General features: G+C 37.4%; 1 protein-coding gene across 1 annotated transcript in view; it reads left to right on the forward strand.

Moving 5' to 3' along the window:
- The window catches only part of GALNT16 (polypeptide N-acetylgalactosaminyltransferase 16), a 197,879-nt gene that overhangs the window by 152,763 nt on the left and 29,698 nt on the right, over nucleotides 1-15,418 (forward strand). The window contains exons 5-9 of the mRNA XM_058161908.1: nucleotides 1,739-1,804; nucleotides 3,558-3,679; nucleotides 11,745-11,832; nucleotides 13,186-13,270; nucleotides 14,841-14,944. Of these exons, the coding sequence (XP_058017891.1) occupies nucleotides 1,739-1,804; nucleotides 3,558-3,679; nucleotides 11,745-11,832; nucleotides 13,186-13,270; nucleotides 14,841-14,944 (465 nt within the window). The remainder of the gene's footprint in view (nucleotides 1-1,738; nucleotides 1,805-3,557; nucleotides 3,680-11,744; nucleotides 11,833-13,185; nucleotides 13,271-14,840; nucleotides 14,945-15,418) is intronic.

The raw sequence follows: 15,418 nt of genomic DNA on the forward strand, positions 1-15,418 counted from the left end.
TATCTATCTCTAGCAAAAGCATATAATTCTGAGCAGTTTTTATAAAAAGTTAGCTGTAAAATTGCCAAGCAAAATTTCTTCTTTTGTTGCTTTAAAAAAACCCTAATGCTAGCTGTGATAGTGAAAAGAGATCATGCTATCTTTTTATATTGTTATGCGTTATGGTATCTGTGCTAATTCTCACACTATGTGCTAGTTCACACTTTCTTCCAGCCTTCTATACTTTCTACTTCTTGGTTTCAGTTCCTTTCTCAAGTAATTAAAGCCTTGTTAATTACTACTGGCCATGCAATCACAGACAGATTTTGTTCTTTAGTTTGTTCCCATTTATCAACTCTAAATGGTGGTAGATTAAGGTTTACTCTGTATTCTTCTTTTCTTATCAGTTACATCATCCACACAGACAATGTCCCGGAACTGAAATATGTAAGGAAAACCTGTTTCTGTAGTCTTATAAAGCTAGCCAGATATTGGCTAGCACATCCTGCTGTTTGACTCTCTTGGTGTCTCTTCTCTTATTCAGTCCAAGTTGATGTTCTTTCAATTTGGAGGAATTTCAAGAGGCAGAATGACATATTATATGGAGCAAATGCTGAAGTTTCTAACACAAGGATCTTGCTGATAATTACAAAGGGCAACATAAGAGATTGGGGCAGGAACTTAAATATTTCCTCTATCTCTTGATTTTCTCCAGCCCTTCTTTCTTCCTTCTTTTTCAGAGTGCTTCTTTTTAAACTTGGAGATGACTGAAGGTAAAAAAAAAAAAAGGAACGGAATTAAGGATAAATCAGTCAGGAATTGGTGTGCTTTGTGAAACATATTTTTTAAAATTAGCATGATTTTATATTCTAAACTAGAGGTGGGCAATCTTTTTGTGGCTAAGGGCTACATTTTGCATTTTCAAGAGGCCATGAGCTGCAATGTGGTGGGAGCAAATTGTATTTGAAGTCAGCCTATATTATGACTGACAAAGTGTTAATAAAATGATAGGAAATTGTGTCATCGGTTTTAAAGTCAGATGAGCTCCAAGTCTTCAATAAGGAGAATTTAGGATCACCTGTAGCCCTGAGATGACAAGCTGCCCACTCCAGATCAAAGATGTCTGACATCAAACAATGCATAATAGTATCATCTAGTAGCTATCATCTCACAGAACATTATAAGCTTTGCAAGGCACCCACAATCAAGGCTGAATTGTATCAGAGAAAATATGAAAGAAGAAGTATTAATCCCCACCCTCCTTTCAGTTGATTTTGCTCTGAATCTTTCATCTTTTTTTCCAGGTGCATTTAATGAACTGGACATTTCTTATCTTACAAGTATAACCCCAGAGGTATAAAAATACCATAATGAAAGGGAAATGCAGGTGAAAATTGGTTGCAAGGAAAAGATTTAAGCACCTTCTTCTCATTCACTCTTACTGATAATAGCACTTTATGATAGCTGTTAGGTATCTTTTTATACTTACACACAGTTGTAATATAATATATGGAGTCTGCCTTACTGTCTCAAAGAGATCGGTCATGAGGAAAGGAGATGGCAGGTTAAATGAAACCTATCAGAGATACTTAAGCAACAGAATTATTTACCCTGGAATCACCAAATTGATTGAGACAATAAATTGAAAACAAAACATTGATCTGTTTTGAGAACATGGGACAAATTAATTGCAGCTTTCTTGTCTGTGCCAAACGAACCAGGCATTTCAGCCAACTGGATTTTCCTCCCTTTTCTTTAGCTGAAGACTGCCAGCTACTTACCAGAATCCCAAAAGTCAAGTGTCTACGCAATGGACGTCGAGAAGGTGAGCATGATAAAGTTTGCAGAAAGCATACACTGTTAATGGAAATACAAATTAAGGCTTGTGGCAGAAAGAATATGGAATTATCTCTTTTGAACTGAGCATGCGCCTTTGCTAGATCTACTTTTTTAAAAAAACCTGGAGACATTCAGATTTTTGACTCTCATTGTCAGGCCAACTGGAAAAGTTCAGATCAAAGGGGCTTTATAAGAAAGGATTGAGATATAGAGATTATACTCAGCTGTACTGACAAGGAGGTAATATGCAATTTCCAGAACTTTTGTATAACAGACCAACTATCATGAGCATAAGCCACTCTGTACTGCCTGAATAGAGTTTTAATGCAGTAACTCTCCTTCTTTCATAAATCTCAAGTTGCAATCTGGCAACATTTTTAGGTGAAATAGAACTAACTGATGGTTTTCGGCATTGGAATTACAATCTACTCGAAAATTTCATACAATCTATCCTGGCATTTGCAAGCAGTGCTTATTAATATTCCCAACCCATATTGCTAAACCAGAAAAATATGATAGAATAACAAAGAATCATAGGGCTACAACCCAGGTAATTTTGCTAGATAACAACTGGCATAATTGAAAGACTTAAAAGACAGCTGACAGTTAGGAATATAGTTTACTTATAGAGTAGAGACTTCTGCTCAGGAAAACTCTGGCTCGTCAATCTTTCTGGAATACAGGTTGCTGTCTTATCTAACAGAGCTGATTTAGAGTTAATATTATTTGAGTCAAATTATGCAGATGCCAAATATGGATAACCGGGACCATTTAGACCAGGAATTAAAGTATTCTCCTAAGATTTTCCAAATGAGAATAAAAGAAGTGGAACCTGAGCACTTCAGAAAAATAAAATTTTCTCAAGAAATCCTAACTAAATATCCAGATTCCCCTTAAACTCGAGTCAAAACAATTAACATTCCCCTTGATATCCTTCAAAGCTTCCCCAATCCTCATGAGCAGATTAGTGGGGGTTATCTGTAGGGAAGGAATTACTATACAGCACTTCCTTTAGTAGAACGTGTCTTGTGAATAGAGACAGTTGCATTTCACCTTTGTAAAACATGTCAGGTTGTTTAAAAAAGATGAAAAGAAAAGACTAGAAGATAAAAAAACAAGGAAATAATTTAAATGCAGAAAAGAAGTTATTATTATCAGTCAGGTTCTACCTAGGTTCAATAGAATTCAGTTGTCTTGGGAAATTCCTAGGCCTTATGGAAAAGAAAACATTAAAGGAAATACAGAGAGAATGATGTGGCGGAACAAGATCTGAATACAACATACAAGCAGAGGTCTTCAGAGGAAGGAGAAGGGAGATTGAGTAAGGTGTAGAGGAAGTAAGAAAGAATGTTTCCTATGTATTAAGGGAGTTGTAGACTTAAGTCTTTTGTATATGAAGAAATAACTTCAGAAGTGAACAATACCTCAATCGAGAAACTGCCAAACAAGCTAACAATAAACAGTCCAACCAAAGAATCACTGAGACTACTCCCACCAGCACTGGCAGGGCAAGCCACTATAATATAAATTCAGAGCAAACCCTACCCTCTACTAGTACTGATGATGGTACCAAGTTTGGGTAATGAAATGTCTGCACGAAAACTACCAAGTTCAGAGAGCATCAAGGACCCCTTTATTTCAACTCTGAACTACAAACATTCTTCTTTATCGATTCTTTGATAAATTCACTAAAATAAGTTAGTTTCTTTTCTCTTCATTTTCTTGCCTCCCCATTTTAGGTCTAATTCGCTCCCGCGTAAGAGGTGCTGATACAGCAACAGCTGATATTCTCACGTTCCTGGATAGCCACTGTGAAGTGAACAGTGAATGGTTGCAGCCAATGCTTCAGAGAGTAAAAGAGGTGAGCACGTTTTCCTTGTCTCTAGTCCACATTTTTTGCTTTCAGTTGACCAGAATCATGTCAGGTTAATAATAATAATAATAATAATAATAATAATAATAATAATAATAATAATATTATTATTATTATGTGTGTGTGTGTGTGTGTGTGTGTGTGTGTGTGTGTGTATTTAATTTCTATACCGTCCTTCTCCCGAAGGACTCAGGGCAGTTTACAGCCAGATAAAATAACATTCATAAATACAATACAATAAAATCAGAGTTAAAAAACTTATTAAATTTGGCTGATAATTCAAATATAAAATACATAACATCATAAAAACCCCATTAAAATCCTAATAAAACCCATTTTATGCCAGTCCTGCGCGGAAGAATAAATATGTCTTCAGCTCGCGGCGGAAGGTCCGGAGGTCAGGAAGTTGACGAAGTCCTGGGGGAAGCTCATTCCAGAGGGCAGCTGCCCCCACAAAGAAGGCTCTCGCCCTGGGGGTCGCCAGCCGGCATTGTTTGGCTAATGGCACCCTGAGGAGACCCTCTCTATGGGGCGCTGCCACATTTTTATCTTAAGGGAGAAGGGGGTTGAGGGGCAGGGTAACATTCTTCCGGTGGTCAAGGTCGGATGGCGTTCACGTCTGCACGAGGAGTGGCAAGTAGTTACTCGAATGAACTGGAAGGACGTGGGACCGTGTGATCATCAGAGGGGTCAGGGGGGTGGGACTACTGGGGTTTGTATAACTGGGGAAACGAATCCGGAACTTCAGTTTTGGGAATTGCACTCATCGTGTGCCAGTCTCCTCATGCTAGTAAAGGACTTTGAGAAAAGGAACGGATGCCTCCGAGTCTTTTTTTTACGCAGAAGAGGTATTTCTGGAACCTTGACACCGGCATTGTTTGGCTAATGGCACCCTGAGGAGACCCTCTCTATGGGAGCGCACCGGTCGGTGGGAGGCAAATGGTAGCAGAAGACGGTCCCGTAAGTATCCCGGTCCTAAGCCATGGAGCGCTTTAAAGGTGGTAACCAAGGTTCTTTGGCTGTTGCCTAAAACCAAAAGAGATTCTACCAAACAAAGTTCTCAGAGTTCTTTTTTTAACCAAGATTCATTGAAATAAAAGGAATCACATTACAACAATTCTAGCTGTTAAACCGTTTTCTGATATATCTTTCTATATATTAGGGCTTTCTGATTTTCTTTCCAGCAACCTTTATCTTCTTTGCTCAATATGTGGAAGCTTGCTGTGAGCTTTTACCTAAGAGGCTCCGTAACTTTTTATCAGTTTGGAATTGACTTTTACATCTAAAAGTGTTACAAACAGAAAAGAGGAATTCTAATGCATTCCTTATCTTGCTGCAGTTGTTGCTCTCACTATATAGCAAGGTCCATGGTCTCAAAACTATGAAGATAACCAATATGAAGTTTAATTTCCTATGTTGTAGAATAAAGTTCTCATGGAAGGAAAACTGGAAAGCATGAACTCTTCTTTTTTATATACTGTTGACAGAAAGGCAGTGGTAACATATTGGAAAAGAACCAATTTTTAATCCTGCCTGGCATTTGGACAGAAGCCAAGTTCATGGAAGATTCGGGTTTTTCCCTCCATAGAGGAGTCACAATTATTCCAGAAGAAATAGGAAGCCACAAAGAGAAAGTAAACCCCATTCTACACTGATGATGTTACCATGTTTGGTAATGAAACATCTGCAAGAAAATAACCAAGCTCAGAGAGCACCAAAGATCCCACAAGTAGGAATTTATTTTCCACTTATTTGGTACTTTTTGATTGATAAATAAATATACCATACGGAAGCAAAGATGGCTGAAGAGCAAGAGTGCTGGGAACTGAGAGGCTGGTGGTACTGAAATCTGGAGTGTGCTGGAGAAAGTCCTGTTAAAGTTTTGAGTCTAGAGCAGTGTTTCTCAACCTTGGGAATTTTAAGATGTGTGGACTTCAACTCCCAGAATTCCCCAACTTCTGGGAGCTGAAGTCCACATATCTTAAAGTTGGCAAGGTTGAGAAACATTGTTCGATGCCCTTTCATCTAAAGAAAGTAGAAGATATGAGACTGGGAAATAGACAACATGGGACAACCAGGGCAGCTGAATCATTATTGAACTGACAAAAACAAGCAGTGTTGGTTGCGAATGGATAGCTACCACGCAGGTAAAGAATATACAATCTAAGATAAAAGGGAAAGTGTATTCCAAGTGACTCATGCATCTGGAATCTGCAAGAGATAGGCAAACAGGTCTCCTATAGTGTGAATTAGGAGGCTAAGAAAATACTGTTTAAAGAAATTGACAATGAAAAGTAAAAGTGGAGACTGCATATTATTTGACCTCCATCTTCCAAACTAAGAGAAATGCTGAAAAATCCATAAATAAGTAAGTTTATAGAAAACTATCCAGAATGTATATTAAGTTAGGTATAAGAATAGGATGAAGATGTAATATGCTAGGTAATCTTTAAGTTTTATTATACAATATATCTATGAAGCAATAAGTAGAATAAGCAATAAGGATGAAACCTATGTCTACTTGTTTCCCCTTCCTCTGCCTGAATTATCCAAAGTGAATCCCTACAGTGCTGTGTAGAGTGAACATGGCAAGAAGGGGTTAACCTTGAAGTAAAAGAGGGAAAAGAAGAATAAATGATACAGCTGAGTAGGCAGTTCTCATTCTGGATGTGCCAAGGGGTCATGAAAAAGGTGTGATCTGCAATAGCAGAGATAGGTAGGCTGATATTCCTGCCAGCTGTAATGCCTGCACAGTCTTTTTTAGAAAGAACCTTCCTAGATATTTAACAAGGCCCAAGAGACAGGTGGGAGGAACTGGTAGGGATGCAAATTGCAGATATGTTCAGCTTGGTGCAAAGAGGGGAAGAAGGTGAAATGTCTGAGATGGAGATTTGAAAACCCTCAGCTTAATAAATCCTCCCCCTCAGCAGCCTATAAATGTCTGATTTATATTTGTTCATAAAATCATGTTGCTGAATGGAGCAACAATAGTGACAACTACTCCTATACAAAAGGAGTTCCACTAGCAGCTTTGTGGTAGACAAGAAGATTGCTCCAAAATGTCCTATTAGTGTAGGACTAGATGGCAGGATGAGAAGTGAAAGACTTACCTTTACTGCAGGTAAGTAGAGAATATGGATTGGTCTTGGATGTTTGTCTGGTAAATTCAGTGTCAACCATTGTGAGTTTATCAGGTGTATCGATATACTGTTTTCTAAAAAGCCAGTCATTCATCTCTTTAAGAAAATGTGTACTTCTGTCAGAGCACTAAGGATTTTGAACATTTTTAATTACCAGGATTTTTCTTTTTTGTTTTTGCTTTATAATAATGGAAGCTAAGATAGATATAAATTAATAGGTTAGTCAAGTGCTACACTTGATCTTAGCTAAAAGGCCAAGAAGTGACTAATGGATTAAATATATGAATAGATCAGGGGTGAAATGCTCCTGGACTGGACTGGATTGCGCAATCTGGTAGCGATCGTGTCCGGGAGTTTGGCCATCCAGTAGCCATGGTAGAGTGAAGCTCCGCCCACTTGCCCGGGTGTCATTACTTCCTGGTTTTAACCAGGAAGTAATGTGTTTTTTACCTTCTGCGCATGTGCAAGTCTGCGCGTGCATGTGACGCACATGCATGGGGTGCGTGGACTTCCAAACCGGTAAGGAAGATGCAGTGGCTTAGTGGGTAAGACGCTGAGCTTATTGATCGAAAGGTTGACAGTTCAGCGGTTCGAATCCCTAGTGCCACGTAACGGGGTGAGCTCCCGTTATTTGTCCCAGCTTCTGCCAACCTAGCAATTCGAAAGCACGTAAAAAATGCAAGTAGAAAAATAGGGACCACCTTTGGTGGGAAGGTAACAGCATTCCATGTGCCTTTGGCGTTGAGTCATGCCGGCCACATGACCACGGAGACGTCTTCGGACAGCGCTGGCTCTTTGGTTTTGAAACGGAGATGAGCACTGTCCCCTAGAGTCAGGAACGACTAGCACTTATGTGCAAGGGGGACCTTTACCTTTTACCTTAAGGAAGGTAAATAGATTTCAACCCTGGTATAGATATCTCCAAACCTCTGCCTTTTTCCCATGTCTAGATCCCAGGATACAATCTGCACACAATCTCTGCACACAATCCTTGCATTGAAGAATTTCAAATTATGTTTTTTACTATAATTTTTTCTTATACATCATTTTAAAGACCATTATTTCTCAAGTTGGTCTCTATTAGACACCTATTAGACATGTCAATCAGCAAATGCTCAGTCTTACATATTGGAAAAAAGAACCCAAACACTAAGTACACTCTTGATGGACATTACCTTACAGATGACCCCCACCCAGTTAAAGACCTTTTTCATATCAAATGAACTAAGTGCCAAAGCCCACTGCAACTACATAGCAAAAAAAGCTCTAAGAGTTGTAAACCTAATCTTGCGTAGCTTCTTTTCCAAAAACACTATACTACTAACCAGAGCATATAAAACATTTGCTAGGCCAATCCTTGAATACAGCTCGCCTGTCTGGAACCCATACCACATTTCTGACATCAATACAATTGAACATGTCCAGAAATATTTTGCAAGAAGAGTTCTCCACTCCTCTGAAAACAACAAAATACCTTATCCCACCAGACTTGAAATCCTAGGCTTAGAAAACTTAGAACTCCGTTGCCTTCGACAAGACCTAAGTTTAACTCATAGAATCATCTACTGTAATGTCCTTCCTGTTAAAGACTACTTCAGCTTTAATTGCAATAATACAAGAGCAACCAATAGATTTAAACTCAATGTTAACCGCTTTAATATAGATTGCAGAAAATATGACTTCTGTAACAGAATCATCAGTGCTTGGAACACTTTACCTGACTCTGTGGTCTCTTCCCATAATCCCAAAAGCTTTAACCAAAAACTTTCTACTATTGACCTCACCCCATTCCTAAGAGGACCATAAGGAGTGTGCATAAGAGCACAAACGTGCCTACCGTTCCTGTCCTATTGTTTTTCTTTCTTTTCTTTTTTTTTCTTCATATATATATATATATATATATATATATATATGAAGATATATATATATACGCTTATACCTCCTTATATTTCCTCATATATATGTTTATATACTATATAATCTTTTGTGTGATGCTTATATATATTGTTATGACAAATAAAATAAATAAATAAATAAATAAAATAAATTAGCACTGAGATCTTTTGCAGTTTATCAGTACCTTATCAGTGCTTTCTTTAGCCCCAAAATATATCATGTTTAAAGATTAACATCTGGCAAAGTTACAAAAATTGAATCAACCTAAAAAAATAGATAAATACCTGTTTCTAGTCCTTTGCTCATTCCTTTGGTTATATAATCCCAAATTGAGCTATGAAAAATGACGATAGTATTTAAATTGTGTTTATGGATTTCAAATGCTTAATCCTGATTTTTTTACTGACAAAGCACTCAGGCTAAGCAATGTTATTAGGCCAACTGAAGTAGTACACAATTGCTGCAAACTATTGGAGTTCCAATAAAACTTGAACTTTCTCCTGAGTTTTTTCTTTATTGATTATATATTCTAGAGACGTTTAATTCTTTTAATTCCACCCTAGATTCCATTGCATGCCCTCATCAAACTTTGTGGTGGCATAAATGTTAACATCAGAGGAAATCCCCCAGAGAAAAGTTAACAAGAGAAATATGAAAAGAAAGCACATTATTGAACTATGTACACAGTATTTTTATTTTTAAAAGGGCTTTTGTTGAGGAAATGTAATTTTTAAAAGCCTGTGTATGCCAAAAAATAAAAGCATTAAGAAAAATGGAGTTAAAGCCTTGAATAAAATAGCTACAGATAATTTATGGTTTACAAAAAGAGTTATTGTAAAATGGTGCAGCTGTAAAAAATGATGGTCTTTTCTGTGGATTAAGAAAAACAAACCCCCACTAAACAGGCTTGTCTAACCAGAATTACCACTCCACTGATGCTGACAGTAAAGCTTACCAGACTTGTATTGATCATCATATCATCATATGTTCTACTGCCATTCTCTTGCAAAGATTTTTTTTTTGAACAAGAAGAGATAACCAAATATTTTTGTCTCTTCCTATATTTCTTTGTTCTTTCTACTTTGCACGCAACAAGTTGCATCCAAACCTGGCAGAGTTTATTTGATCAGAATACTGAAGAACTTACTCATTAGTAAATCCTCTGCCAGAAAAAAGTTATACCTTGCTGCTGTGTTGATTATTTTTTTACAAGGAAACTTTCCAGAGTATCTTAGTGTCACTAATAAGATGATAAATGCTATTTTTGCACCACAGAAGTGGAATTTAGTGCTTGTGAATTATCACTTAAAATTGGGCAGTTTATCCATGAATAGACAGACCTTCTTATGATTATACTTTTTCTGCTAAAAAAAATCAAAAGAATTTCTGATTATATTATATAATTATAAATTCAGTATAACTTTTGATATTATCATTTCTGAAACATAAAAAAAAATGAAGAGACAAGACTGAATTTGCAAAGGCAAAACCTGGAGTTAGGGCCTTCGTTAGGGAGCTACCTAAAATATATTGAAGAACAACAAGATCCAAAAATTTGGGTTCCCACAATTTTTTGTTCAGTGACCAGGATAAAAAATGCGTCTATCACACATTTCCTGGAACTAATTATACTTTTATGTTTCTTCAGTGTCTTTTGGGGGAAACTTGGCATTTTTTAGTTTATTTTTTGTTTTAATAATGGGCACTTCCATGAAGTATTAACCCCAGTTCTAGATCAGCTCCACACCTCTGTCATCATCTCTCTTCAGCTGTGCAGAAATGCTGTTTGGAAGCTGATTTTTAGCTGTAATGCTGGAGCTTGAATGCAGGCCATTTTACCATTAGATGGAATTTGTGGCTTGGCTCTTTATGTCGCTCTTCAGCTTTAGAAATCCTGGCTTCATTGGGTCTTGTTCTGTCTCCCTTAGCCCAGTTGAAGCCAGCAAGAACAATATTTACAAGGTTCTGTTGAACAAGACAAGGTTCCTTTGCTTTTCACCCATGCACCAGCTTCTTCAAACTGCAAGGCTGGCTGGTTTTTTAATTTCTTTTCCTTTCCCTTATTGTAGCATGAGGGGAATGGATTTTATTGCTGCAGGACATGCTGGGGAGGGGTCATAGATTGATGCTCTTTGTTTCTCAGCCTCCTTGAATCAGCAGATGAATAAACAGAAAGGAGAAACGGTGGCAGTATGAAAATGCTCTATGTGGAATTTATTTGTGGAAATCACAATTGTTTTATGAGCTTCCTGCTTCAAAGTTATAGGAAATCGCTTTGCTGACTTTTGGTGATCAACTCCAGCAGCCATAAAAAAACGGGAGGGGTATGAGTTGGCTGACTGAAACGACACCAGCTATTCTTGGCACATATGCCATAGATCCTGTATGGGTGCAAACATTCTTAGGTGATGTGGACACATCCTTGGAGAACAATGTTAGAGATACATGAATCCTATGAGAGGAGATAAATAATTAGGTATTATTGACTACCTTAATGAACAACTTGAAAAGAACAAGCCCGAGGAAGTATTTTAATCAGCATATAGCTCAAGTGTAAAATTGGGAGATTTCTCCATGAAAAACTAGCATGAGGGGAAAGCAACCTGAGATGTTTTGCACTATAACTTCCTGCCTATTCAGTAACTGGCATAGTTAAAAAAAATACTTGAAAGGAACCAGGCTGTCTACTCCTCTACTTTAGCAACAGACAATTCTAGACAATTGCAAGAAGTAACATTAACAATATCTGAGAGTCCATCTGATCAATAAAACTTTGAAATGGTGTGCTGTACTTAATGCCTGAAAGTGGAGAACAATAATTGCACTGTGAAAGTTTCACTCTTCGCATTGAAAAAAAGCTATGGGCCGCAGTCGTGTATGTGAATATCAATTTAAAAACCTAGAGGTAATACTTCTACCACTTCTTTCCTTTTATCATCTTCATCTTAAAACCCTCTTAAAATATTACTTTCCTCTTAGGAAGAAAAATCCAACATTCTTTTTTCCCACTTTTTCAGGATTATACTCGGGTGGTGAGTCCTATCATTGATGTCATCAGCTTGGACAATTTTGCCTATCTAGCAGCATCTGCAGATTTGAGAGGAGGTAGGTAAGAATAAATTGATTCTGAAATATGATATTTCTGGCTCTTTATCGCTGAGAATCAGCCCCATGACAGATCCCTTTTTTCTCCTGAGGCACTTCCAGCTAAGTAGTCCAAAAACTTTGTCCAAGTATTCTGCTGTATGCTTGTGAACAGATTTTCTGTTGGACAAGAAGAGACAATTGGTTGGATAAATGTATGAAATGTATAAATGGAAGGTAGCATAATTTGATCCCTATACAATTCTCTGAACAAGACAGGGTGATGATATAATAAAAGCCACATTGGAAGCACCACTGATATTAAATGATATTACACTTATGCTTTTCCTGGCTGTTAAAATTGACCTAGCTTATATGTTTGTAGAATTTATAACAGCTGTAACTTTCAACAGGCTGTAGAGCAGGGCTGTCAAACTCGCAGCTCTTGGGCCAGATGCTGGCCATGCCCATGCCTGGTTTAGCAAAGTAGTCAAGGAAGAAAACAAAACATTGAGGAAAACTGTGCCAGAAAACTGCCTTCTATGCATCATGTGAGCCAGTTTTCACACTGCCAGGATAAAGCACTTGTGCAGATTAGCCTCAGATGCAACGGTCGGCTCCAACTGTGCTGGACTGCAGGATATCCAAGCACTCAGTCTTTTTCCTAAAAGAACTGCAGTGCCTCAAGCACCTTTTTTAATTTTTGAAATCTCCCTCACTGTTCTTTATTTCTGAAGGCACCTCTGCCTTTCAGTTCTGCAATGCATTCTCACCTGCATGCATCTTTCTCCAGCCACGGCCTTCCCACCGGATATACTCAATTTGTAACACTTGTAAGTCAGATGGCATTTTTATATGGTGTACATGGGGAAAAGCCAATTACAATAAACAGAGACACTTTGTTCCCGGAAATACATGTCATCCCATTGAGAGTACTGATTAATGTCTCATAACTTTGGCAGCCAATGAGGCATAGGACAACCTGAGTAGAAAGCTAAAGCACTAATGATTGCCTTTCTTTCTGGGAACCAATATAGGAAATTTGGAATGTAACCGAGCACAGATAAATACCAGTGAGTGTACTTACTGTGATTCTTTAAAGCCAGGCTGATCTTAAAGCCAGCATAGGAGTATCCTATAGAACAGGGGTTTCCAACCATGGCAACTTTAAGACTTGTGGACTTCAACTCCCAGATTCTGGGAGTTGAAGTCCACAAGTCTTAAAGTTGCCAAGGTTGGAGACCTCTGGTATAGAAGCCTTTTCTGCTCTGGAATCGTATCTGTAGAAATAAAAATGCCTAATTGTCATGCTATGCTAGTTAATCTTTAAGTCTGGATACAAGGTTCTATGTGTTTTTATGTTCTACATTTTAGGATTTGACTGGAGTCTTCATTTTAAATGGGAACAGATTCCCATTGAGCAAAAGTTGTCCCGGACAGACCCTACCCAATCTATTAGGTAAATTCTTTCGTGCGAGCTCCTCTTGGAATCCCAGTTTAGATGTAATCTTTCATCTTTTATCTAATAGAAGAAGTGGTCTCGCTGGTTGATGTAACCATGAGGAACATTCAGAAGTTATGTTTATATCACTTATGAGATGCAATAAGTCTCTTTTGCTCCTGAAGGATGTTAACATTCTTGACAACTACTTGAGATTCTGTCTGGTGGCCCCACTGCACTGCTATAATAACAGCAAGATATTGGTTATTGTATAATCGTGTATGGCTTTTATAGATTGTACTTGTTTAATATGGGAAATTTTACTGTGCCTGTTTGAAAAAATATCTGTATTTAATTGATCTTTTCCCAGGCTATATACAAGCTACAAATTGGAATAGAATCTATCTTTTACTTCCAGCACAGGAATTTTTCCTCAAAATTTAGACAAATTCATCAACACAGGGCTTGTGTGTTGACTTGCATATTCACTGGCTTGTGCACGGTGTTCTATTTAAAGCATGGTGGAAATTGTAGCTAAGGACCATGAAGTCTAGCTAAGTTTAGGGTTTCTTTGAACAGTAAGAATATGTTGGCAGTATATTCAAATAGCAACAACACCTATCCCCACATTTATGTAAACTGTGTTAAAAAATAGATTTATATATGACAGGATTAGAATGTCTAATTTGAGAAAATGTTGCAGACAAGTATAGCGCTCTCAGTTTTTACAGTCCAAATAGAAAGGAACTTTTAGTCAATTCTGTTTTTTGCTGGTCAACTTTGCAAACATGGACCAGTCTGACCTAGTGTTCTGGGCAGTGGAGATGAGTGGAAGTGATCTGTTTTCCCTTAGAAGAGGTCTCCTCCTTCTCATAGAATTCACAAGCAAGCAAAGGAAGCAGTATTTTTTTATGTCCCCAATACGCATGGGAAAATTGGGAACCATCCTTCAGTTCATTTTCACTTGACTTGTTAATTACTTTAACAGGCCAGGAACAAGTTTGTGATTTTCTCAATTTCCATCCCCTTTGATGGAGACTGCTCTGCTTCCATTAGCTACAGGGACCTATAAATGAGCCACACTGAATACTAAAGATCTTCTCATGCAGAATTAAAATGATTTTTAAAATTCCAAACTTTCCCCCAAAATCTCATTAAAGAAAAACTAAGTGATCACTGCATATATTTAAAACCAGAAGTTAGGGGGATTTGCAAAATGAAAATTTGTAGTATTGTGATCCAAGCCCTGCACTTTTTGTACATTCATTCACACTGCATGCATATACACAATGAGTGGTGTTAGGATCACAACACTGTGCCCTCCATCTTGCAGTTTTTGACACCTCCTTGCAGATTATTTAAGTACAGAGTAGACATTTTTTGTAAAATGATCATGAAAAGATTACAGTCCTACAGCTTTTTCATGATACATGATCATAGGAAAGTTATTGTTTTCCAATTATTTTATTTATTTTTCTAAAATATTTCATACAGAATATGTTGCTTACAAATGTAGAAGAGTTCTGTTTTTCACTCTAGCATTTTTTATTTATAACCTTTTGCACTTCCTCATTGTCATTTTTACTAGAACACCTGTCATAGCAGGAGGAATCTTTGTGATCAATAAGTCTTGGTTTAACCATCTTGGAAAATATGACACACAGATGGATATCTGGGGAGGAGAGAACTTTGGTAAGTTATTGCTTTGATTTGAGTTTATGTAGCCTTCTCTTGTCAATTTTTCACAAATCAATCTGAAATCCTGGACACATAATATTTTCTCCTGATTGGAAGCACGGAAAACACAGACTTTATTCAGGATCTACTTGCATAGAGATAGAATCTCTTTCTTGTCACCAAAGATTATCAGCAGATCTTTAGGTAAGTCAACATTTCCTACACATTCTTAAGTGACGCTCTGGCAATATCTGCATTATTTGTTATCCTAGAAATCTTCTGTGGGTTTATTTACTGATAGGGTCTACAAGAAAATACTTTTGTAAATTAAGTGTTATGTTAAATATTTCACTTACTAAATCTGTATTTATCCTAGTAGTGTTAGATAAAACTAAAAACATGGAAGAAAGAAATGCACCATTATTGAAAAATATCTAGGGACTTTACAACCCTAACCCTAATATTTTGAACTGGGGAAATATGGACCTG

The sequence above is a fragment of the Ahaetulla prasina genome, chromosome 1 (genome assembly GCF_028640845.1).
Source record: "Ahaetulla prasina isolate Xishuangbanna chromosome 1, ASM2864084v1, whole genome shotgun sequence".
Taxonomy (NCBI): domain Eukaryota; kingdom Metazoa; phylum Chordata; class Lepidosauria; order Squamata; family Colubridae; genus Ahaetulla; species Ahaetulla prasina.